This window comes from Bombina bombina, chromosome 2 (genome assembly GCF_027579735.1).
Source record: "Bombina bombina isolate aBomBom1 chromosome 2, aBomBom1.pri, whole genome shotgun sequence".
In the NCBI taxonomy this organism is placed as follows: Eukaryota; Metazoa; Chordata; class Amphibia; order Anura; family Bombinatoridae; genus Bombina; species Bombina bombina.
Genome location: NC_069500.1, coordinates 182,484,495 through 182,510,459, shown reverse-complemented (window position 1 = coordinate 182,510,459; position 25,965 = coordinate 182,484,495). Strand labels below are relative to the sequence as shown.

General features: G+C 42.7%; 1 protein-coding gene across 2 annotated transcripts in view; it reads right to left on the bottom strand.

The window, feature by feature from the left end:
• AP3B1 (adaptor related protein complex 3 subunit beta 1) overlaps nt 1–25,965 on the bottom strand; it is a 1,155,804-nt gene that overhangs the window by 17,665 nt on the left and 1,112,174 nt on the right. For both annotated transcript variants that reach the window (XM_053701376.1, XM_053701377.1), the window contains exon 26: nt 20,192–20,330. In XM_053701376.1, the coding sequence (XP_053557351.1) occupies nt 20,192–20,330 (139 nt within the window). The remainder of the gene's footprint in view (nt 1–20,191; nt 20,331–25,965) is intronic.

Here is a 25,965-nt window from a genome sequence, read left to right as displayed (position 1 = left end):
GTTGACAACCTTGACAGATGAAATCTCCCTCTTGGGGGAGATAATTTGAAGTCTAGAAGGTATCCCTGAGATATGATCTCTAGTGCCCAGGGATCCTGAACATCTCTTGCCCAGGCCTGGGCGAAGAGAGAGAGTCTGCCCCCCACTAGATCCGGTCCCGGATCGGGGGCTCTCGATTCATGCTGTCTTTGGGGCAGCAGCAGGTTTCCTGGCCTGCTTGCTCTTGTTCCAGGCCTGGTTAGGCTTCCAGCCTTGCCTGTAACGAGCAACAGCTCCTTCCTGTTTTGGTGCAGTGGAGGTTGATGCTGCTCCTGTTTTGAAATTCCGAAAGGGACGAAAATTAGACTGTCTAGCCTTAGCTTTGGCTTTGTCTTGGGGTAGGGCGTGGCCCTTACCTCCTGTAATGTCAGCGATAATTTCTTTCAAACCGGGCCCAAATAAAGACTGCCCCTTGAAAGGTATATTAAGTAATTTGGACTTAGAAGTAACATCTGCTGACCAGGATTTTAGCCACAGCGCCCTACGTGCCTGTATGGCGAATCCTGAGTTCTTAGCCGTAAGTTTGGTTAAATGTACTACGGCCTCCGAAATGAAAGAATTAGCTAGTTTAAGGACTCTAAGCCTGTCCGTAATGTCGTCTAGCGTAGATGAACTAAGGTTCTCTTCCAGCGACTCAATCCAAAATGCTGCCGCAGCCGTAATCGGCGCGATACATGCAAGGGGTTGCAATATAAAACCTTGTTGAACAAACATTTTCTTAAGGTAACCCTCTAATTTTTTATCCATTGGATCTGAGAAAGCACAGCTATCCTCCACCGGGATAGTGGTACGCTTAGCTAAAGTAGAAACTGCTCCCTCCACCTTGGGGACCGTTTGCCATAAGTCCCGAGTGGTGGCGTCTATTGGAAACATCTTTCTAAATATTGGAGGGGGTGAGAACGGCACACCGGGTCTATCCCACTCCTTAGTAACAATTTCAGTTAGTCTCTTAGGTATAGGAAAAACTTCAGTACTCGCCGGTACCGCAAAGTATTTATCCAACCTGCACAGTTTCTCTGGTATTGCAACGGTGTTACAATCGTTGAGAGCTGCTAAGACCTCCCCTAGTAATACACGGAGGTTCTCCAATTTAAATTTAAAATTTGAAATATCTGAGTCCAATCTGTTTGGATCAGAACCGTCACCCACAGAATGAAGCTCTCCGTCCTCATGCTCTGCGAGCTGTGACGCAGTATCAGACATGGCCCTAGCATTGTCAGCGCACTCTGTTCTCACCCCAGAGTGATCACGCTTGCCTCTTAGTTCTGGTAATTTAGACAAAACTTCAGTCATAACAGTAGCCATATCTTGTAATGTTATCTGTAATGGCCGCCCAGATGTACTAGGCGCCATAATATCACGCACCTCCCGGGCGGGAGATGCAGGTACTGCCGCGTGAGGCGAGTTAGTCGGCATAACTCTCCCCTCGCTGTTTGGTGAAATTTGTTCACATTGTACAGATTGACTTTTATTTAAAGTAGCATCAATACAGTTAGTACATAAATTTCTATTGGGCTCCACCTTGGCATTGGAACAAATGACACAGATATCTTCCTCTGAGTCAGACATGTTTAACACACTAGCAAAAAAACTTACAACTTGGTTATAATCTTTTTTAGCAAAAACGTACTGTGCCTCAAAGAGGTACTAAACGATTAAATGACAGTTGAAATAATGAACTGAAAAACAGTTATAGCATCAAACTTTAAGACAACACAACTTTTAGCAAAGGTTTGTTCCCATTAGTAAAATAACAATAATTAAATTTGACATAAAAAATACAAGCAACGTTTTTATTCACAGTCACTATAAGAATTCTCACAGCTCTGCTGAGAGAATTTACCTCCCTTAAAAGAAGTTTGAAGACCCCTGAGATCTGTCAGAGATGAACCGGATCATGCAGGAAATATAAAAGTAACTGACTGGAATTTTTTGATGCGTAGCAAAGAGCGCCAAAAACGGCCCCTCCCTCTCCCACACAGCAGTGAAGAGAAACGAAACTGTCACAAATAAAAGCAAAAAAGGCTGCCAAGTGGAAAATAATGCCCAAATATTTATTCACACAGTACCTCAGCAATGTAAACGATTCTACATTCCAGCAAAAACGTTTAACATGATAAATAGTTATTAAAAGGATTAGTGACCTTTAACAGAGTAGTTCCGGTGAAATACCATCCCCAGAATACTGAAGTGTATACATACATGTCATTTTAACGGTATGGCAGGATTTTCTCATCAATTCCATTCAGAAAATAAAAACTGCTACATACCTCAATGCAGATTCATCTGCCCGCTGTCCCCTGATCTGAAGCCTTTACCTCCCTCAGATGGCCGAGAACAGCAATATGATCTTAACAACTCCGGTTAAAATCATAGTAAAAAACTCTGGCAGATTCTTCCTCAAACTCTGCCAGAGAAGTAATAACACGCTCCGGTGCTATTGTAAAATAACAAACTTTTGATTGAAGTCATAAAAACTAAGTATAATCACCATAGTCCTCTCACACATCCTATCTAGTCGTTGGGTGCAAGAGAATGACTGGGACTGACGTAGAGGGGAGGAGCTATATGCAGCTCTGCTGGGTGAATCCTCTTGCATTTCCTGTTGGGGAGGAGTTATATCCCAGAAGTAATGATGACCCGTGGACTGATCACACATAACAGAAGAAATGAGATTTAATACGGGAAAATGCAAGGTTCTACATTTTGGAAGTAAAAATAAGCAGGCAACGTATTATTTAAATGGGACAAGACTTAGCCAAACACAGGAGGAAAGGGATTTGGGGGTAGTAATAGATAACAAGCAAAAGATGGGTGCACAATGCAGGGCAGCAGTTTCAAAGGCTAATAAGATACTAGCATGTATTAAAAGAGGCATTGACTCAAGGGAGGAAAGCATAATTCTGTCACTATATAACGCCCTGGTAAGACCTTACCTTGAGTATTGAGTGCAGTTCTGGGGACCAATCGCAAAAAAAGATATTGCAGAACTAGAAAAAGTTCAGAGAAGGGCCACAAAGCTAATAAGGGGATTGGGAAATTTAACCTATGAGGAGAGGCTAGCCAAACTGGGTCTGTTTTCTTTAGATAAAAGGCGCTTAAGAGGTGACATGATTACTTTACATAAATATATTCAAGGCCCATATACAGAGATGGCAGAAGCTCTGTTTACTCCAAGAAAATTGTTTGTGACCAGAGGTCACAATTTAAGGTTGGAGGAAAGGAGATTTAATCTCCTGCAACGGAAACGTTTTTTCACTGTTAGAGCAATAAAATTGTGGAACTCGAGGGGGAGGAGCCAACCGCCAAAGCTACAGGACGCATTGCTCAGGAGCTCCTGACTTCAAACTTTATAAAATGTGATTTATCCCTGGTAAAACTATTCTATTCAGCTTGTACCTAAAGGGCATTAACACAGGAAGAAGCCTGGGATATGTGGATAAAGAATCGGTGGTTGTGTGTATCATGCTGAGCTGAAAAATTGTAGTGGGGCTCCCTGTCGCATGCTGAAGCGCCATTTTGGGGGATGATGTACTGTTGCCGTCATGGAGACCCAAGTATTGTATACCGGCATCAGAGATTTATTGGAGGAGTATGGGAAGAGGATGTGTGAGAGACTCGATGCTCTTACTGCTACAATTCAAGCGGCACGAACACGCAGCAATACCGCTGCTGAGGAGCAAGGAGCAGTACCGGAGTCACAGTGTAACAGCACCTACAGATCCCCAGCCGTGCTCTCCATCATTGCTGCCGGTGAGTGCGGGCCCCAAGCTGGGGCTCCGTTCTCCCTCTGTCACCACAAATGGATTGCACATACGGGGGGAAACACATTATGGCCACTCGTACATGGGGGCAGGCTCTTTGGAGCACTGCAGTGTTCACGCATTGTTACGCATGCTTCTCTCTGACATCACCTCTGTGGACTTATCACAGCAAATCTGCTGGGAACACTACCAAAGTTTTCGGATGCACCGGACTATGTGCCATTACTCCCCTTGGGTTCTCTGGGCTGTTTGGCCTCGTTTGGAGGCGGATGGGTTTGCCCGCATGCAAACAGGATAAGCAGGCTCTACAAGCAGGAGCTATGAGCATCTGAGCTGTGAGAGACTTTATGTTTCTTCTACTTGGAGGTTCCCTCTTTACTATGGATTAACACCCAATGTATTTCTGAAGACATACTGTCGGATCCCCAATTGAGGACTGCCTCCTGCTCCTATATATATTTGACACATTTTACTGTTATTTGTATAGCTCATACTTCTGTACATCACTTATTTCTTTGCTTCTGACTGCTATCCCATGTAAGCTAGTTTACTAGTATTTGTACCTTAGTTGGGATAATGCCTGGATCACTGTATGTTTTACCACAATAAGTATTTCTAGCAACATGCTCTGCGATGGACGCTTATCATCTATGTACAAACTTGTGTCTAGCTTCGGAACACGGAACTGGTATATTTGTGTACCCTGCTCTATTTTGAGTGGTTATCATGAATGGCAGGTCAAAGTATTAACTAATGATTTATGTTTAGTTTTTTCAAGGGATGTGCCCTTTATTTAGATTATATCACATCTAGCTAGTATCCTAGTTAATTATACCACATAGATAGGCATATGATAGTTTTAATGTCCCTAATGTCTTCTTATGAGAAACTTTGGAATCCCTGGCCACCTATAATTTGTACTGAGAATGTTCCCTTAGCATTATTGTAGCCCTCATCAGAAAGGGAGTTTTTTTTTTTTTTTTTTTTTGGTTAGGGAGAGTATTTACAGCATGAGTAAATTAAGGTGTACAATTGGCTTAATGAAGGGAATAATGTCATTACCAGCTCTGGTTCCGCCCACTCCCCCCCCCACGTATCTATACTCCCTTTTGGCAAAGTTATGCAGTCTCTGCCCTGTCCGTAGAGCCTTTGCCAAAGCTTGTACTTATAGTAGTGTGAAAATGGCTCTCCGGATCCAAATAATGATAGTTTTATTATGACTTTTCTTGTGTGTCTTACTGTCTGCAGTTTGGTTCTCCTAATAATTTTAGTATACCTCTTAACCTACATACATATCTACTGCAGTTTTAGAACTGTTACTGAAGTGTTTGAGGTCCAGAAGGATTTAGGTGTGGCAACTACATATGTTTTCCATGCACTTTAGTGAGTCTCCCCCTGGGGGAAGACCTGGCTAGTGTAGATGATAAGGCGGTCTCCCTAGGAAAATAAATAAGGAATACTGGTCAACTTGACCTAACTATAAATTTGATGTATAGGACTGCCGGTAGGGGACGGGGTAGCTCCCTCGCCAACAAGCCCTAACCAGGCTTACCAAGTTTTTTTAACCTTCAAATAATAACTGGCAGTTGAATCAACGGTTACCCACTGGGTTGATATGTTCATTTAACCGCCCTCAGGTGACTCATGAATCTTGCAATCCTGGTCGCTCTCTATATCATCCTAAATTGTAAACCTTAGAACTTGTAAACTCTATATTTTTAGTTTCTTGGATTGTATGTTCACCACAGTAATGTACTCAGTTCCACTTCTATTCATATTAGTACTTAAAGTGAATGTAAATTTTTCCGGTTTGGATGATATAGTTATGTAGACAATCATCCTATTAAGCATACCGCCACAATAATTTTTTACTAAAAGTAATCATTTATTTCTAATTTCATATTGTAAATATGCTTCATTTACTGTACCCGCTCCTCCCACTCACTGTTTCCTGATTTTCCTCCATATTACGTAAACAGCGGTCCCACCTGCCGGGTGGAGGATGATAACAACGAGAAACAGGATAAATTAGTGAAAATAAAGGTAATGATTGAAAAAATTAGCAATTGATGAATGAAAGTCCACTTTTTTATTAACATTTGTTACACATATGTTTAGACAGGAAGCTGACTTTACATTCACTTTAAACTACTCTATGAAACAATTTCTGCAGTCTTGTTTTGACATAGTGTTTATTTTCTGTGTATTTTCAGAGTGTCGTGTTTATTCTTATGATCTCCTTCAATGTTAATTTTAGTTTCTATGTCTTCAACTATGTTCTAGTTTTCAGATCCCTTGGTTGGATCTCCATAACATTGATGACACTGGAGAGTTTAAATATTAAAATAAGAGGTACTGATGAAGGGTAATGTTCTGTCCTAGTGAAGTCCTTACTAGGTGATATGCTGTTGTATGTGACTGTAAAACTGTATTATAGCTTCTGAGATATTGCCCTTTATTTTGTATATGCTGTATCTGTTTTCTTTGCCTCAATAAAAAAAAAAATTATAAAAAAAAAATAAAAAATTGTGGAACTCATTACCAAAGGAGGTAGTGAATGCCAATACCCTAGATACATTTAAAAATTATTTGGATACATTTCTGTCTATAAACAAAATTCATGGATATGATTGCTAGTATTAAATGGGTCACCTTTTAGTGGGATTATTTAAGCTTAACTGGAGCTTTTTGTATATATTTTAGATTTGTATAGGTTGAACTCGATGGACTTCAGTCTTTTTTTCAACCTCATCTACTCTGTTACTACCTCATCTACTATGTTACTATGTTATCTTGGAAATCACTCTGGGAAAAACCAGAGGAGGAAACAAACTCCACTTGAGAATCTTTGGACCTCGCAAAGTATCTGGAAAGTTTGTCGTTTAAATGAGAAGCCATCAGATCTATCTTTGCGAGACCCCAGAGATCCACAATCTGATTGAATCACATCCTGGTGAAGGAACCATTTTCCTGGATGCAGAGACAGATGACTGAGAAAATTTGCTTCCCAATTGTTCACTCCTGGAATAAAGAATAGCTTGTATGTAGTACAGTCTTATTCTGATGAAAAAGCAACAGGACAAAGCTAAAAGTTTAAAAAAACAGGACATTCCAGGATAAATGCTGAAGGTCTAACCCATGCATAGGTTCAAAAGGGGGGTAAGGACTCCCAGAACCAGATTAAGATTGCAAAGAGGAGTAACTGGTCAAACCACTGGTTTAATTCTTAAAATCTGAACCTTAGAGAAACATAAAAACAGAATTTATGTTTACCTGATAAATTACTTTCTCCAACGGTGTGTCCGGTCCACGGCGTCATCCTTACTTGTGGGATATTCTCTTCCCCAACAGGAAATGGCAAAGAGCCCAGCAAAGCTGGTCACATGATCCCTCCTAGGCTCCGCCTACCCCAGTCATTCGACCGACGTAAAGGAGGAATATTTGCATAGGAGAAACCATATGATACCGTGGTGACTGTAGTTAAAGAAAATAAATTATCAGACCTGATTAAAAAACCAGGGCGGGCCGTGGACCGGACACACCGTTGGAGAAAGTAATTTATCAGGTAAACATAAATTCTGTTTTCTCCAACATAGGTGTGTCCGGTCCACGGCGTCATCCTTACTTGTGGGAACCAATACCAAAGCTTTAGGACACGGATGAAGGGAGGGAGCAAATCAGGTCACCTAAATGGAAGGCACCACGGTTTGCAAAACCTTTCTCCCAAAAATAGCCTCAGAAGAAGCAAAAGTATCAAACTTGTAAAATTTGGTAAAAGTGTGCAGTGAAGACCAAGTCGCTGCCCTACATATCTGATCAACAGAAGCCTCGTTCTTGAAGGCCCATGTGGAAGCCACAGCCCTAGTGGAATGAGCTGTGATTCTTTCAGGAGGCTGCCGTCCGGCAGACTCATAAGCCAATCTGATGATGCTTTTAATCCAAAAAGAGAGAGAGGTAGAAGTTGCTTTTTGACCTCTCCTTTTACCAGAATAAACAACAAACAAGGAAGATGTTTGTCTAAAATCCTTTGTAGCATCTAAATAGAATTTTAGAGCGCGAACAACATCCAAATTGTGCAACAAACGTTCCTTCTTTGAAACTGGATTCGGACACAAAGAAGGCACGACTATCTCCTGGTTAATGTTTTTGTTAGAAACAACTTTCGGAAGAAAACCAGGTTTAGTACGTAAAACCACCTTATCTGCATGGAAAACCAGATAAGGAGGAGAACACTGCAGAGCAGATAATTCTGAAACTCTTCTAGCAGAAGAAATTGCAACCAAAAACAAAACTTTCCAAGATAATAACTTAATATCAATGGAATGCAAGGGTTCAAACGGAACCCCCTGAAGAACTGAAAGAACTAAGTTGAGACTCCAAGGAGGAGTCAAAGGTTTGTAAACAGGCTTGATTCTAACCAGAGCCTGAACAAAAGCTTGAACATCTGGCACAGCTGCCAGCTTTTTGTGAAGTAACACAGACAAGGCAGAAATCTGTCCCTTCAAGGAACTTGCCGATAATCCTTTCTCCAATCCTTCTTGAAGAAAGGATAGAATCTTAGGAATCTTTACCTTGTTCCAAGGGAATCCTTTAGATTCACACCAACAGATATATTTTTTCCATATTTTGTGGTAAATTTTTCTAGTTACAGGCTTTCTGGCCTGAACAAGAGTATCAATAACAGAATCTGAGAACCCTCGTTTTGATAAGATCAAGCGTTCAATCTCCAAGCAGTCAGCTGGAGTGAGACCAGATTCGGATGTTCGAACGGACCTTGAACAAGAAGGTCTCGTCTCAAAGGTAGCTTCCATGGTGGAGCCGATGACATATTCACCAGATCTGCATACCAAGTCCTGCGTGGCCACGCAGGAGCTATCAAGATCACCGACGCCCTCTCCTGATTGATCCTGGCTACAGCCTGGGGATGAGAGGAAACGGCGGGAATACATAAGCTAGTTTGAAGGTCCAAGGTGCTACTAGTGCATCTACTAGAGTCGCCTTGGGATCCCTGGATCTGGACCCGTAGCAAGGAACCTTGAAGTTCTGACGAGAGGCCATCAGATCCATGTCTGGAATGCCCCACAATTGAGTAATTTGGGCAAAGATTTCCGGATGGAGTTCCCACTCCCCCGGATGTAATGTCTGACGACTCAGAAAATCCGCTTCCCAATTTTCCACTCCTGGAATGTGGATTGCAGACAGGTGGCAGGAGTGAGTCTCCGCCCATTGAATGATTTTGGTCACTTCTTCCATCGCCAGGGAACTCCTTGTTCCCCCCTGATGGTTGATGTACGCAACAGTCGTCATGTTGTCTGATTGAAACCGTATGAACTTGGCCTTTGCTAGCTGAGGCCAAGCCTTGAGAGCATTGAATATCGCTCTCAGTTCCAGAATATTTATCGGTAGAAGAGATTCTTCCCGAGACCAAAGACCCTGAGCTTTCAGGGGTCCCCAGACCGCGCCCCAGCCCATCAGACTGGCGTCGGTCGTGACAATGACCCACTCTGGTCTGCGGAAGGTCATCCCTTGTGACAGGTTGTCCAGGGACAGCCACCAACGGAGTGAGTCTCTGGTCCTCTGATTTACTTGAATCGTCGGAGACAAGTCTGTATAGTCCCCATTCCACTGACTGAGCATGCACAGTTGTAATGGTCTTAGATGAATGCGCGCAAAAGGAACTATGTCCATTGCCGCTACCATCAAACCTATTACTTCCATGCACTGCGCTATGGAAGGAAGAGGAACGGAATGAAGTGTTTGACAAGAGTTTAGAAGTTTTGTTTTTCTGGCCTCTGTCAGAAAAATCCTCATTTCTAAGGAGTCTATTATTGTTCCCAAGAAGGGAACCCTTGTTGACGGAGATAGAGAACTCTTTTCTACGTTCACTTTCCATCCGTGAGATCTGAGAAAGGCCAGGACTATGTCCGTGTGAGCCTTTGCTAGAGGAAGGGACGACGCTTGAATCAGAATGTCGTCCAAGTAAGGTACTACTGCAATGCCCCTTGGTCTTAGTACCGCTAGAAGGGACCCTAGTACCTTTGTGAAAATCCGTGGAGCAGTGGCTAATCCGAAAGGAAGTGCCACGAACTGGTAATGCTTGTCCAGGAATGCGAACCTTAGGAACCGATGATGTTCCTTGTGGATAGGAATATGTAGATACGCATCCTTTAAATCCACCGTGGTCATGAATTGACCTTCCTGGATGGAAGGAAGAATTGTTCGAATAGTTTCCATTTTGAACGATGGAACCTTGAGAAACTTGTTTAGGATCTTGAGATCCAAGATTGGTCTGAACGTTCCCTCTTTTTTGGGAACTACGAACAGATTGGAGTAGAACCCCATCCCTTGTTCTCCTAATGGAACAGGATGAATCACTCCCATTTTTAACAGGTCTTCTACACAATGTAAGAATGCCTGTCTCTTTATGTGGTCTGAAGACAATTGAGACCTGTGGAACCTCCCCCTTGGGGGAAGCCCCTTGAATTCCAGAAGATAACCTTGGGAGACTATTTCTAGTGCCCAAGGATCCAGAACATCTCTTGCCCAAGCCTGAGCGAAGAGAGAGAGTCTGCCCCCCACCAGATCCGGTCCCGGATCGGGGGCCAACATTTCATGCTGTCTTGGTAGCAGTGACAGGTTTCTTGGCCTGCTTTCCCTTGTTCCAGCCTTGCATTGGTCTCCAGGCTGGCTTGGCTTGAGAAGTATTACCCTCTTGCTTAGAGGACGTAGCACTTGGGGCTGGTCCGTTTCTACGAAAGGGACGAAAATTAGGTTTATTTTTGGCCTTGAAAGACCTATCCTGAGGAAGGGCGTGGCCCTTACCCCCAGTGATATCAGAGATAATCTCTTTCAAGTCAGGGCCAAACAGCGTTTTCCCCTTGAAAGGAATGTTAAGCAATTTGTTCTTGGAAGACGCATCCGCTGACCAAGATTTCAACCAAAGCGCTCTGCGCGCCACAATAGCAAACCCAGAATTTTTCGCCGCTAACCTAGCCAATTGCAAAGTGGCGTCTAGGGTGAAAGAATTAGCCAATTTGAGAGCACGGATTCTGTCCATAATCTCCTCATAAGGAGGAGAATCACTATCGATCGCCTTTTCTAGCTCATCGAACCAGAAACACGCGGCTGTAGTGACAGGGACAATGCATGAAATTGGTTGTAGAAGGTAACCTTGCTGAACAAACATCTTTTTAAGCAAACCTTCTAATTTTTTATCCATAGGATCTTTGAAAGCACAACTATCTTCTATGGGTATAGTGGTGCGTTTGTTTAAAGTAGAAACCGCCCCCTCGACCTTGGGGACTGTCTGGGGTCGACCATGGGAAACAATTTTTTAAATATGGGGGGAGGGACGAAAGGTATACCGGGCCTTTCCCATTCTTTATTTACAATGTCCGCCACCCGCTTGGGTATAGGAAAAGCTTCTGGGGGCCCCGGGACCTCTAGGAACTTGTCCATTTTACATAGTTTCTCTGGGATGATCAAATTCTCACAATCATCCAGAGTGGATAACACCTTTTTAAGCAGAGCGCGGAGATGTTCCAACTTAAATTTAAATGTAATCACATCGGGTTCAGCTTGTTGAGAAATTTTCCCTGAATCTGAAATTTCTCCCTCAGACAAAACCTCCCTGGCCCCCTCAGACTGGTGTAGGGGCATATCAGAACCATTATCATCAGCATCCTCATGCTCTTCAGTATCTAAAACAGAGCAGTCGCGCTTACGCTGATAAGTGGGCATTTTGGCTAAAATGTTTTTGATAGAATTATCCATTACAGCCGTTAATTGTTGCATAGTAAGGAGTATTGGCGCGCTAGATGTACTAGGGGCCTCCTGAGTGGGCAAGACTGGTGTAGACGAAGGAGGGAATGATGCAGTACCATGCTTACTCCCCTCACTTGAGGAATCATCTTGGGCATCATTTTCAGTGTCACATAAATCACATCTATTTAAATGAGAAGGAACCTTGGCTTCCCCACATTCAGAACACAGTCTATCTGGTAGTTCAGACATGTTAAACAGGCATAAACTTGATAACAAAGTACAAAAAACGTTTTAAAATAAAACCGTTACTGTCACTTTAAATTTTAAACTGAACACACTTTATTACTGCAATTGCGAAAAAGTATGAAGGAATTGTTCAAAATTCACCAAAATTTCACCACAGTGTCTTAAAGCCTTAAAAGTATTGCACACCAAATTTGGAAGCTTTAACCCTTAAAATAACGGAACCGGAGCCGTTTTTATCTTTAACCCCTTTACAGTCCCTGGTATCTGCTTTGCTGAGACCCAACCAAGCCCAAAGGGGAATACGATACCAAATGACGCCTTCAGAAAGTCTTTTTTATGTATCAGAGCTCCTCACACATGCGACTGCATGTCATGCTTCTCAAAAACAAGTGCGCAATACCGGCGCGAAAATGAGGCTCTGCCTATGATTAGGGAAAGCCCCTAGAGAATAAGGTGTCTAAAACAGTGCCTGACGATATTATTTTACAAAAATACCCAGATTAAATGATTCCTCAAGGCTAAATATGTTTATATATGAATCGATTTAGCCCAGAAAATGTCTACAGTCTTAACAAGCCCTTGTGAAGCCCTTATTTACTCTGTAATAAAAATGGCTTACCGGATCCCATAGGGAAAATGACAGCTTCCAGCATTACATCGTCTTGTTAGAATGTGTCATACCTCAAGCAGCAAAAGTCTGCTCACTGTTCCCCCAACTGAAGTTAATTCCTCTCAACAGTCCTGTGTGGAACAGCCATCGATTTTAGTAACGGTTGCTAAAATCATTTTCCTCTTACAAACAGAAATCTTCATCTCTTTTCTGTTTCAGAGTAAATAGTACATACCAGCACTATTTTAAAATAACAAACTCTTGATTGAATAATAAAAACTACAGTTAAACACTAAAAAACTCTAAGCCATCTCCGTGGAGATGTTGCCTGTACAACGGCAAAGAGAATGACTGGGGTAGGCGGAGCCTAGGAGGGATCATGTGACCAGCTTTGCTGGGCTCTTTGCCATTTCCTGTTGGGGAAGAGAATATCCCACAAGTAAGGATGACGCCGTGGACCGGACACACCTATGTTGGAGAAACTCAAATTTTATTTCTTTCATGATTCAGATATATCATGAGATTACATTTGATTTTAAACAACTTTCCAATTTACTTCTATTATCTTATTTGTTTTGTTCTTTTCTTCAGAGGGATATGTAGGAAGACTCATGAGCTGCTGATTGGTGGCTGCACATATATGCCTCATGTTATTGACTCACCCAATGCATTCAGCTAGTTCCCAGTAGTGCAATGCTGCTTTGTCAACAAAGGATACCAGGAGAATGAAGCAAATTAGATAATAGAAGTTAAGTGGAAAGTTGTTTAAAATTGTATTCTCTATATGAATCGTGAAAGAAAATTTTTGGGTTTCATGTCCCTTTAAATGACCACTCAATGTAGAAACCAAAAGTAAAATAAAAATACCATTGCATAGTCAAGATAAGAGAATCACTCTCAATCATAATTTATATATAAATTAATTTAAAAATTTCAAGAAAACTTTATTTAAAACTACATCTTGTTCTATTTTGCCATCACAGCATTACCTCCCTTGGCCAGAGCGGGTTTTCCCTCATAGTTACTGACAATGGTTTTCAGCCAATCATTGGAGCACTAATTTGCATTGATATTTTCGATGTGCGAGTGTACGCACGCTCACGTGAACCCCACCCTTGCATGCACGTGACCCCCCTGCATGCATGCACGTGCCCCCCCCCCCGCATGCATGTGACCCCTGATTGTGCTCGAGCACACCAACTTGCACGACTGAAAAGGGAACAGCTTCGCTGTATGGATAGTCTGGAGCGGTTTAAAATGCTGTTAGTGTAATTCTATCCCTTAAGCTCTGAAGGGGTATAAGGCTTTCATTAAAGAGTTTGTGGTGTGAGAGTGCACCAAAGATTGAGAGTTACACCTATTAAGGATTGAGATAAAATAAACAATTAATTTGTTATGGTAACTGCTGTCCGCATTCATTTTATAAGATGCAGGTTTACCTTGGAATTTGAATAGCTCTTCAGAAACAGAATTTATGTTTACCTGATAAATTACTTTCTCCAACGGTGTGTCCGGTCCACGGCGTCATCCTTACTTGTGGGATATTCTCTTCCCCAACAGGAAATGGCAAAGAGCCCAGCAAAGCTGGTCACATGATCCCTCCTAGGCTCCGCCTACCCCAGTCATTCGACCGACGTAAAGGAGGAATATTTGCATAGGAGAAACCATATGATACCGTGGTGACTGTAGTTAAAGAAAATAAATTATCAGACCTGATTAAAAAACCAGGGCGGGCCGTGGACCGGACACACCGTTGGAGAAAGTAATTTATCAGGTAAACATAAATTCTGTTTTCTCCAACATAGGTGTGTCCGGTCCACGGCGTCATCCTTACTTGTGGGAACCAATACCAAAGCTTTAGGACACGGATGAAGGGAGGGAGCAAATCAGGTCACCTAAATGGAAGGCACCACGGCTTGCAAAACCTTTCTCCCAAAAATAGCCTCAGAAGAAGCAAAAGTATCAAACTTGTAAAATTTGGTAAAAGTGTGCAGTGAAGACCAAGTCGCTGCCCTACATATCTGATCAACAGAAGCCTCGTTCTTGAAGGCCCATGTGGAAGCCACAGCCCTAGTGGAATGAGCTGTGATTCTTTCAGGAGGCTGCCGTCCGGCAGTCTCATAAGCCAATCTGATGATGCTTTTAATCCAAAAAGAGAGAGAGGTAGAAGTTGCTTTTTGACCTCTCCTCTTACCAGAATAAACAACAAACAAGGAAGATGTTTGTCTAAAATCCTTTGTAGCATCTAAATAGAATTTTAGAGCGCGAACAACATCCAAATTGTGCAACGAACGTTCCTTCTTTGAAACTGGTTTCGGACACAAAGAAGGCACGACTATCTCCTGGTTAATGTTTTTGTTAGAAACGACTTTCGGAAGAAAACCAGGTTTAGTACGTAAAACCACCTTATCTGCATGGAACACCAGATAAGGAGGAGAACACTGCAGAGCAGATAATTCTGAAACTCTTCTAGCAGAAGAAATTGCAACCAAAAACAAAACTTTCCAAGATAATAACTTAATATCAACGGAATGTAAGGGTTCAAACGGAACCCCCTGAAGAACTGAAAGAACTAAGTTGAGACTCCAAGGAGGAGTCAAAGGTTTGTAAACAGGCTTGATTCTAACCAGAGCCTGAACAAAGGCTTGAACATCTGGCACCGCTGCCAGCTTTTTGTGAAGTAACACAGACAAGGCAGAAATCTGTCCCTTCAAGGAACTTGCAGATAATCCTTTCTCCAATCCTTCTTGAAGAAAAGATAGAATCTTAGGAATTTTTACCTTGTCCCAAGGGAATCCTTTAGATTCACACCAACAGATATATTTTTTCCATATTTTGTGGTAAATTTTTCTAGTTACAGGCTTTCTGGCCTGAACAAGAGTATCAATAACAGAATCTGAGAACCCTCGTTTTGATAAGATCAAGCGTTCAATCTCCAAGCAGTCAGCTGGAGTGAGACCAGATTCGGATGTTCGAACGGACCTTGAACAAGAAGGTCTCGTCTCAAAGGTAGCTTCCATGGTGGAGCCGATGACATATTCACCAGATCTGCATACCAAGTCCTGCGTGGCCACGCAGGAGCTATCAAGATCACCGACGCCCTCTCCTGATTGATCCTGGCTACCAGCCTGGGGATGAGAGGAAACGGCGGGAATACATAAGCTAGTTTGAAGGTCCAAGGTGCTACTAGTGCATCTACTAGAGTCGCCTTGGGATCCCTGGATCTGGACCCGTAGCAAGGAACCTTGAAGTTCTGACGAGAGGCCATCAGATCCATGTCTGGAGTGCCCCACAGTTGAGTAATTTGGGCAAAGATTTCCGGATGGAGTTCCCACTCCCCCGGATGTAATGTCTGACGACTCAGAAAATCCGCTTCCCAATTTTCCACTCCTGGGATGTGGATTGCAGACAGATGGCAGGAGTGAGTCTCCGCCCATTGAATGATTTTGGTCACTTCTTCCATCGCCAGGGAACTCCTTGTTCCCCCCTGATGGTTGATGTACGCAACGGTCGTCATGTTGTCTGATTGAAACCGTATGAACTTGGCCTTTGCTAGCTGAGGCCAAGCCTTGAGAGCATTGAATATCGCTCTCAGTTACAGAATATTTATCGGTAGAAGAGATTCTTCCCGAGACCAAAGACCCTGAGCTTTCAGGGGTCCCCAGACCGCGCCCCAGCCCATCAGACTGGCGTCGGTCGTGACAATGACCCACTCTGGTCTGCGGAAGGTCATCCCTTGTGACAGGTTGTCCAGGGACAGCCACCAACGGAGTGAGTCTCTGGTCCTCTGATTTACTTGTATCGTCGGAGACAAGTCTGTATAGTCCCCATTCCACTGACTGAGCATGCACAGTTGTAATGGTCTTAGATGAATGCGCGCAAAAGGAACTATGTCCATTGCCGCTACCATCAAACCTATTACTTCCATGCACTGCGCTATGGAAGGAAGAGGAACGGAATGAAGTGTTTGACAAGAGCTTAGAAGTTTTGTTTTTCTGGCCTCTGTCAGAAAAATCCTCATTTCTAAGGAATCTATTATTGTTCCCAAGAAGGGAACCCTTGTTGACGGAGATAGAGAACTCTTTTCTACGTTCACTTTCCATCCGTGAGATCTGAGAAAGGCCAGGACTATGTCCGTATGAGCCTGTGCTAGAGGAAGGGACGACGCTTGAATCAGAATGTCGTCCAAGTAAGGTCTTAGTACCGCTAGAAGGGACCCTAGTACCTTTGTGAAAATCCTTGGAGCAGTGGCTAATCCGAAAGGAAGTGCCACGAACTGGTAATGCTTGTCCAGGAATGCGAACCTTAGGAACCGATGATGTTCCTTGTGGATAGGAATATGTAGATACGCATCCTTTAAATCCACCGTGGTCATGAATTGACCTTCCTGGATGGAAGGAAGAATTGTTCGAATGGTTTCCATTTTGAACGATGGAACCTTGAGAAACTTGTTTAGGATCTTGAGATCTAAGATTGGTCTGAACGTTCCCTCTTTTTTGGGAACTATGAACAGATTGGAGTAGAACCCCATCCCTTGCTCTCCTAATGGAACCGGATGAATCACTCCCATTTTTAACAGGTCTTCTACACAATGTAAGAATGCCTGTCTCTTTATGTGGTCTGAAGACAATTGAGACCTGTGGAACCTCCCCCTTGGGGGAAGCCCCTTGAATTCCAGAAGATAACCTTGGGAGACTATTTCTAGTGCCCAAGGATCCAGAACATCTCTTGCCCAAGCCTGAGCGAAGAGAGAGAGTCTGCCCCCCACCAGATCCGGTCCCGGATCGGGGGCCAACATTTCATGCTGTCTTGGTAGCAGTGGCAGGTTTCTTGGCCTGCTTTCCCTTGTTCCAGCCTTGCATTGGTCTCCAGGCTGGCTTGGCTTGAGAAGTATTACCCTCTTGCTTAGAGGACGTAGCACTTGGGGCTGGTCCGTTTCTACGAAAGGGACGAAAATTAGGTTTATTTTTTGCCTTGAAAGACCTATCCTGAGGAAGGGCGTGGCCCTTACCCCCAGTGATATCAGAGATAATCTCTTTCAAGTCAGGGCCAAACAGCGTTTTCCCCTTGAAAGGAATGTTAAGCAATTTGTTCTTGGAAGAAGCATCCGCTGACCAAGATTTCAACCAAAGCGCTCTGCGCGCCACAATAGCAAACCCAGAATTTTTCGCCGCTAACCTAGCCAATTGCAAAGTGGCGTCTAGGGTGAAAGAATTAGCCAATTTGAGAGCACGGATTCTGTCCATAATCTCCTCATAAGGAGGAGAATCACTATCGATCGCCTTTTCTAGCTCATCGAACCAGAAACACGCGGCTGTAGTGACAGGGACAATGCATGAAATTGGTTGTAGAAGGTAACCCTGCTGAACAAACATCTTTTTAAGCAAACCTTCTAATTTTTTATCCATAGGATCTTTGAAAGCACAACTATCTTCTATGGGTATAGTGGTGCGTTTGTTTAAAGTAGAAACCGCTCCCTCGACCTTGGGGACTGTCTGCCATAAGTCCTTTCTGGGGTCGACCATAGGAAACAATTTTTTAAATATGGGGGGAGGGACGAAAGGTATACCGGGCCTTTCCCATTCTTTATTTACAATGTCCGCCACCCGCTTGGGTATAGGAAAAGCTTCTGGGGGCCCCGGAACCTCTAGGAACTTGTCCATTTTACATAGTTTCTCTGGGATGATCAAATTCTCACAATCATCCAGAGTGGATAACACCTCCTTAAGCAGAGCGCGGAGATGTTCCAACTTAAATTTAAATGTAATCACATCAGGTTCAGCTTGTTGAGAAATTTTCCCTGAATCTGAAATTTCTCCCTCAGACAAAACCTCCCTGGCCCCCTCAGACTGGTGTAGGGGCCCTTCAGAAACAATATCATCAGCGTCCTCATGCTCTTCAGTATCTAAAACAGAGCAGTCGCGCTTACGCTGATAAGTGGGCATTTTGGCTAAAATGTTTTTGATAGAATTATCCATTACAGCCGTTAATTGTTGCATAGTAAGGAGTATTGGCGCGCTAGATGTACTAGGGGCCTCCTGAGTGGGCAAGACTGGTGTAGACGAAGGAGGGAATGATGCAGTACCATGCTTACTCCCCTCACTTGAGGAATCATCTTGGGCATCATTTTCAGTGTCACATAAATCACATCTATTTAAATGAGAAGGAACCTTGGCTTCCCCACATTCAGAACACAGTCTATCTGGTAGTTCAGACATGTTAAACAGGCATAAACTTGATAACAAAGTACAAAAAACGTTTTAAAATAAAACCGTTACTGTCACTTTAAATTTTAAACTGAACACACTTTATTACTGCAATTGCGAAAAAGTATGAAGGAATTGTTCAAAATTCACCAAAATTTCACCACAGTGTCTAAAAGCCTTAAAAGTATTGCACACCAAATTTGGAAGCTTTAACCCTTAAAATAACGGAACCGGAGCCGTTTTTATCTTTAACCCCTTTACAGTCCCTGGTATCTGCTTTGCTGAGACCCAATCAAGCCCAAAGGGGAATACGATACCAAATGACGCCTTCAGAAAGTCTTTTCTATGTATCAGAGCTCCTCACACATGCGACTGCATGTCATGCTTCTCAAAAACAAGTGCGCAATACCGGCGCGAAAATGAGACTCTGCCTATGATTAGGGAAAGCCCCTAGAGAATAAGGTGTCCAAAACAGTGCCTGCCGATATTATTTTACAAAATACCCAGATTAAAATGATTCCTCAAGGCTAAATATGTTTATATATGAATCGATTTAGCCCAGAAAATGTCTACAGTCTTAAAAAGCCCTTGTGAAGCCCTTATTTACTGTCTGTAATAAAAATGGCTTACCGGATCCCATAGGGAAAATGACAGCTTCCAGCATTACATCGTCTTGTTAGAATGTGTCATACCTCAAGCAGCAAAATTCTGCTCACTGTTCCCTCAACTGAAGTTAATTCCTCTCAACAGTCCTGTGTGGAACAGCCATCGATTTTAGTAACGGTTGCTAAAATCATTTTCCTCTTACAAACAGAAATCTTCATCTCTTTTCTGTTTCAGAGTAAATAGTACATACCAGCACTATTTTAAAATAACAAACTCTTGATTGAATAATAAAAACTACAGTTAAACACTAAAAAACTCTAAGCCATCTCCGTGGAGATGTTGCCTGTACAACGGCAAAGAGAATGACTGGGGTAGGCGGAGCCTAGGAGGGATCATGTGACCAGCTTTGCTGGGCTCTTTGCCATTTCCTGTTGGGGAAGAGAATATCCCACAAGTAAGGATGACGCCGTGGACCGGACACACCTATGTTGGAGAAATGTATATTAATATAGCAGTGTTGGTTATGCAAAACTGGGGTATGGGTAATAAAGGGATTATCTATCTTTTTAAACAATGATGATTCTGGAGTAGACTATCCCTTTAAGGTGCGTCTTTTTCTGCTTGTCTCTAGGAACTATACACGTGTCAAGCCAGGGGCTTTACCTGTGGACATATTAAGGAAGGAATGACAGTGAAGTACAACTACTTTTAAAAAATAAAAGTGTGTGTCACATATACTCTATGAGCTTGATTTTATTTTAAAATGGCTCCACTCTATCTCTATATACATCTTTCTCTTGAAATAAATTAGTCTTATTAAAGTAAAAAATAATTAATGTAGAGGACAAAGATTCAGGTTTCGAAAATAAAAATGCCCCTTATGTGATAACCAGATTGTATATAATAGTACGTTACATTATCTGGCATCAATACAAAGAAACAAATTGCTGAGTTACCTGTATATACCGTTTTCTCCAGAAGGAACACCACCAAGGTTTGCTGATTTAGCAAACTTTTGGACTAGAACCTGAGGAGTTGAGTTTTGGGGTGAAACACTGATAGTAGTTGAATTCTCATTCATTCCAGTCAATTTTCCTGCAAAAGGCAAAGAAGATAATGTAATTTCTTTGTTAATTATATAAAACGTATTTAAGGTTAAACAAAATGTTGTAACAAAAATATAACTGGAAGACAGCACAGCCAGCACATTTGTCACTCTCCTAGACTTTGATGCTATTTAGGATTTGGGGTTCAATTCACTTCCACAATACTATTTGTATTCATGCAAAAAAAATTGAAGAAAAACATGGGAATAGTTAAAGCTTTACAAAAAACATAATTTATGCTTACCTGATAAATTCCTTTCTTCTGTAGTGTGATCAGTCCACGGGTCATCATTACTTGTGGGATATTATCTGCTCCCCTACAGGAAGTGCAAGAGGATTCACCCAGCAGAGTTGCTATATAGCTCCTCCCCTCTACGTCACCTCCAGTCATTCGACCAAGGACCAACGAGAAAGGAGAAGCCAAGGGTGTAGTGGTGACTGGAGTATAATTTAAAAAATATTTACCTGCCTTAAAAAACAGGGCGGGCCGTGGACTGATCACACTACAGAAGAAAGGAATTTATCAGGTAAGCATAAATTATGTTTTCTTCTGTTAAGTGTGATCAGTCCACGGGTCATCATTACTTGTGGGATACCAATACCAAAGCAAAAGTACACGGATGACGGGAGGGATAGGCAGGCTCTTTATACAGAAGGAACCACTGCCTGAAGAACCTTTCTCCCAAAAATAGCCTCCGAGGAAGCAAAAGTGTCAAATTTGTAAAATTTGGAAAAAGTATGAAGCGAAGACCAAGTTGCAGCCTTGCAAATCTGTTCAACAGAGGCCTCATTCTTAAAGGCCCAAGTGGAAGCCACAGCTCTAGTGGAATGAGCTGTAATTCTTTCAGGAGGCTGCTGTCCAGCAGTCTCATAAGCTAAACGAATTATGCTACGAAGCCAAAAAGAGAGAGAGGTAGCAGAAGCTTTTTGACCTCTCCTCTGACCAGAGTAAACGACAAACAGGGAAGACGTTTGTCGAAAATCTTTAGTTGCCTGTAAATAAAATTTAAGGGCACGAACTACATCCAGATTGTGCAAAAGACGTTCCTTCCTCGAAGAAGGATTTGGGCACAAGGATGGAACAACAATCTCCTGATTGATATTCCTGTTAGTGACTACCTTAGGTAAGAACCCAGGTTTAGTACGCAGAACTACCTTATCCGAGTGAAAAATCAAATAAGGAGAATCACAATGTAAGGCTGATAACTCAGAGACTCTTCGAGCCGAGGAAATAGCCATTAAAAATAGAACTTTCCAAGATAACAACTTTATAACAATGGAATGAAGGGGTTCAAACGGAACACCCTGTAAAACGTTAAGAACAAGGTTTAAACTCCATGGTGGAGCCACAGCTTTAAACACAGGTTTAATCCTGGCCAAAGCCTGACAAAAAGCCTGAATGTCTGGAACTTCTGACAGACGCTTGTGTAACAGAATGGACAGAGCTGAGATCTGTCCCTTTAAGGAACTAGCGGATAACCCCTTTTCTAAACCTTCTTGTAGAAAAGACAATATCCTAGGAATCCTAACCTTACTCCAAGAGTAACCTTTGGATTCGCACCAATATAGGTATTTACGCCATATTTTATGGTAAATCTTTCTGGTAACAGGCTTCCTAGCCTGTATTAAGGTATCAATAACTGACTCAGAAAAACCACGCTTTGATAAGATCAAGCGTTCAATTTCCAAGCAGTCAGCTTCAGAGAAGTTAGATTTTGATGTTTGAAAGGACCCTGAATCAGAAGGTCCTGTTTCAGAGGTAACGACCAAGGTGGACAGAATGACATGTCCACCAGATCTGTATACCAAGTCCTGCGTGGCCATGCAGGCGCTATTAGAATCACTGATGCTTTCTCCTGTTTGATTCTGGCAATCAATCGAGGAAGCATCGGGAAAGGTGGAAACACATAAGCCATCCTGAAGGTCCATGGTGCTGTCAAGGCATCTATCAGGACCGCTCCCGGATCCCTGGATCTGGACCCGTAGCGCGGAAGCTTGGCGTTCTGTCGAGACGCCATGAGATCTATCTCTGTTTTGCCCCAACGTCGAAGTATTTGGGCAAAGACCTCTGGATGAAGTTCCCACTCCCCCGGATGAAAAGTCTGACGACTTAAGAAATCCGCCTCCCAGTTCTCCACTCCCGGGATGTGGATTGCAGACAGGTGGCAAGAGTGAGACTCTGCCCAGCGAATTATCTTCGATACTTCCATCATTGCTAGGGAGCTTCTTGTCCCTCCCTGATGGTTGATATAAGCTACAGTCGTGATGTTGTCCGACTGGAACCTGATGAACCCCCGAGTTGTTAACTGGGGCCAAGCCAGAAGAGCATTGAGGACTGCTCTCAATTCCAGAATGTTTATTGGAAGAAGACTCTCCTCCTGATTCCATAGTCCCTGAGCCTTCAGAGAATTCCAGACAGCGCCCCAACCTAGTAGGCTGGCGTCTGTTGTTACAATTGACCAGTCTGGCCTGCTGAATGGCATTCCCCTGGACAGATGTGGCCGATAAAGCCACCATAGAAGAGAATTTCTGGTCTCTTGATTCAGATTTAGAGTGGGGGACAAATCTGAGTAATCCCCATTCCACTGACTTAGCATGCACAGTTGCAGTGGTCTGAGATGTAGGCGTGCAAAAGGAACTATGTCCATTGCTGCTACCATTAGTCCGATTACCTCCATGCATTGAGCTACTGACGGGTGTTGAATAGAATGAAGGACACGGCATGCACTTTGAAGTTTTGTTAACCTGTCCTCTGTCAGGTAAATCTTCATTTCTACAGAATCTATCGGAGTCCCCAGGAAGGGAACTCTTGTGAGTGGAAAGAGAGAACTTTTCTCTTCGTTCACTTTCCATCCATGCGACCTTAGAAATGCCAGTACTATCTCTGTATGAGATTTGGCAGTTTGAAGGCTTGAAGCTTGTATCAGTATGTCGTCTAAGTACGGAGCTACTGAAATTCCTCGCGGTCTTAGTACCGCCAGAAGAGTGCCCAGAACCTTTGTGAAGATTCTTGGAGCCGTAGCCAATCCGAATGGAAGAGCTACAAACTGGTAATGCCTGTCTAAAAAGGCAAACCTTAGATACCGGTAATGGCTTTTGTGAATCGGTATGTGAAGGTAAGCATCCTTTAAATCCACTGTGGTCATGTACTGACCCTCTTGGATCATGGGCAAAATTGTTCAAATAGTTTCCATCTTGAACGATGGAACTCTTAGGAATTTGTTTAGGATCTTTAAATCCAAGATTGACCTGAAGGTTCCCTCTTTTTTGGGAACTACAAACAGATTTGAGTAAAACCCTTGTCCTTGTTCCAACCGCGGAACTGGATGGATCACTCCCATTAATAAAAGATCTTGTACGCAGCGTAGAAACGCTTCCTTCTTTGTTAGGTTTGTTGACAACCTTGACAGATGAAATCTCCCTCTTGGGGGAGAGGATTTGAAGTCCAGAAGGTATCCCTGAGATATGATCTCTAACGCCCAGGGATCCTGAACATCTCTTGCCCAAGCCTGGGCGAAGAGGGAAAGTCTGCCCCCCACTAGATCCGGTCCCGGATCGGGGGCCCTCAATTCATGCTGTCTTAGGGGCAGCAGCAGGTTTTCTGGCCTGTTTGCCCCTGTTCCAGGACTGGTTAGGTTTCCAGCCTTGTCTGTAGCGAGCAACAGCTCCTTCCTGTTTTGGTGCAGAGGAAGTTGATGCTGCTCCTGCTTTGAAATTACGAAAGGAACGAAAATTGGACTGTCTAGCCTTGGCTTTGGCCTTGTCCTGAGGCAGGACATGACCTTTACCTCCTGTAATGTCAGCAATAATCTCTTTCAAGCCGGGCCCGAATAAGGTCTTCCCTTTGAAAGGAATATTAAGCAATTTAGATTTAGACGTAACATCAGCTGACCAGGATTTCAGCCACAGAGCTCTGCGTGCCTGAATGGCGAATCCTGAATTTTTAGCCGCAAGTTTAGTTAAATGTACTACGGCATCTGAAATAAATGAATTAGCTAACTTAAGGAATTTAAGTTTGTGTGTGATGTCATCTAGTGTGGATGATTGAAGTGTCTCTTCCAGAGACTCAAACCAAAATGCTGCTGCAGCCGTGACAGGCGCAATACATGCAAGAGGTTGCAATATAAACCCTTGTTGAACAAACATTTTCTTAAGGTAACCCTCTAATTTTTTATCCATTGGATCTGAAAAAGCACAGCTATCCTCCACTGGGATAGTGGTACGCTTAGCTAAAGTAGAAACTGCTCCCTCCACCTTAGGGACCATTTGCCATAAGTCCCGTGTGGCGGCGTCTATTGGAAACATCTTTCTGAATATAGGAGGGGGTGAGAAAGGCACACCGGGTCTATCCCACTCCTTAGTAACAATGTCAGTAAGTCTCTTAGGTATAGGAAAAACGTCAGTACTCGTCGGTACCGCAAAATATTTATCCAACCTACACATTTTCTCTGGGATTGCAACTGTGTTACAATCATTCAGAGCCGCTAATACCTCCCCTAGTAACACACGGAGGTTCTCAAGCTTAAATTTAAAATTTGAAATGTCTGAGTCCAGTTTATTTGGATCAGAACCGTCACCCACAGAATGAAGCTCTCCGTCTTCACGTTCTGCAAACTGTGACGCAGTATCAGACATGGCCCTTGCATTATCAGCGCACTCTGTTCTCACCCCAGAGTGATCACGTTTACCTCTTAGTTCTGGTAGTTTAGCCAAAACTTCAGTCATAACAGTAGCCATATCTTGTAATGTGATTTGTAATGGCCGCCCAGATGTACTCGGCGCTACAATATCACGCACCTCCTGAGCGGGAGATGCAGGTACTGACACGTGAGGCGAGTTAGTCGGCATAACTCTCCCCTCGTTGTTTGGTGAAATATGTTCAATTTGTACAGATTGACTGTTTTTTAAAGTAGCATCAATACATTTAGTACATAAATTTCTATTGGGCTCCACTTTGGCATTAACACATATAGCACAGAGATATTCCTCTGAATCAGACATGTTTAACACACTAGCAAATAAACAGCAACTTGAAAATACTTTTCAAAGTAATTTACAAATAATATGAAAACGAACTGTGCCTTTAAGAAGCACAGAAAAAAATTATAACAGTTAAAATAATTAAGTTATAGCATCAATCTTTGTCAGAATATACAGTTTTAGCAAAGGATTGTTCCCCTCAGCAATTAAACAACACAACTTTAGCAAAGGTTTAATCCCATTAGCAAAGATAACAATTTCTGAAAGCAGGAAACAAATTACAGAATAAACGTTTTTATCTCAGTCAATGCTGACTGAAATATTTGATGCATAGTAAAAGCGCCCCTCCCCCACACACACAGCAGTGAGGGAGAACAGAAACTGACAGAAAAAAACAGATTTAAGCAACTGCCAAGTGGAAAAATAGTGCCCAAACATTTATTCACTCAGTACCTCAGTAAATGAAAACGATTTTACATTCCAGCAAAAACATTAAACATAATCTCTAGTTATTAAACAGCTTTATGTATTTCTTACAGTGTAATTCTAGTGAAGTACCATTCCCCAGAATACTGAAGTGTAAAGTATACATACATGACATTATATCGGTATGGCAGGATTTTCTCATCAATTCCATTGTCAGA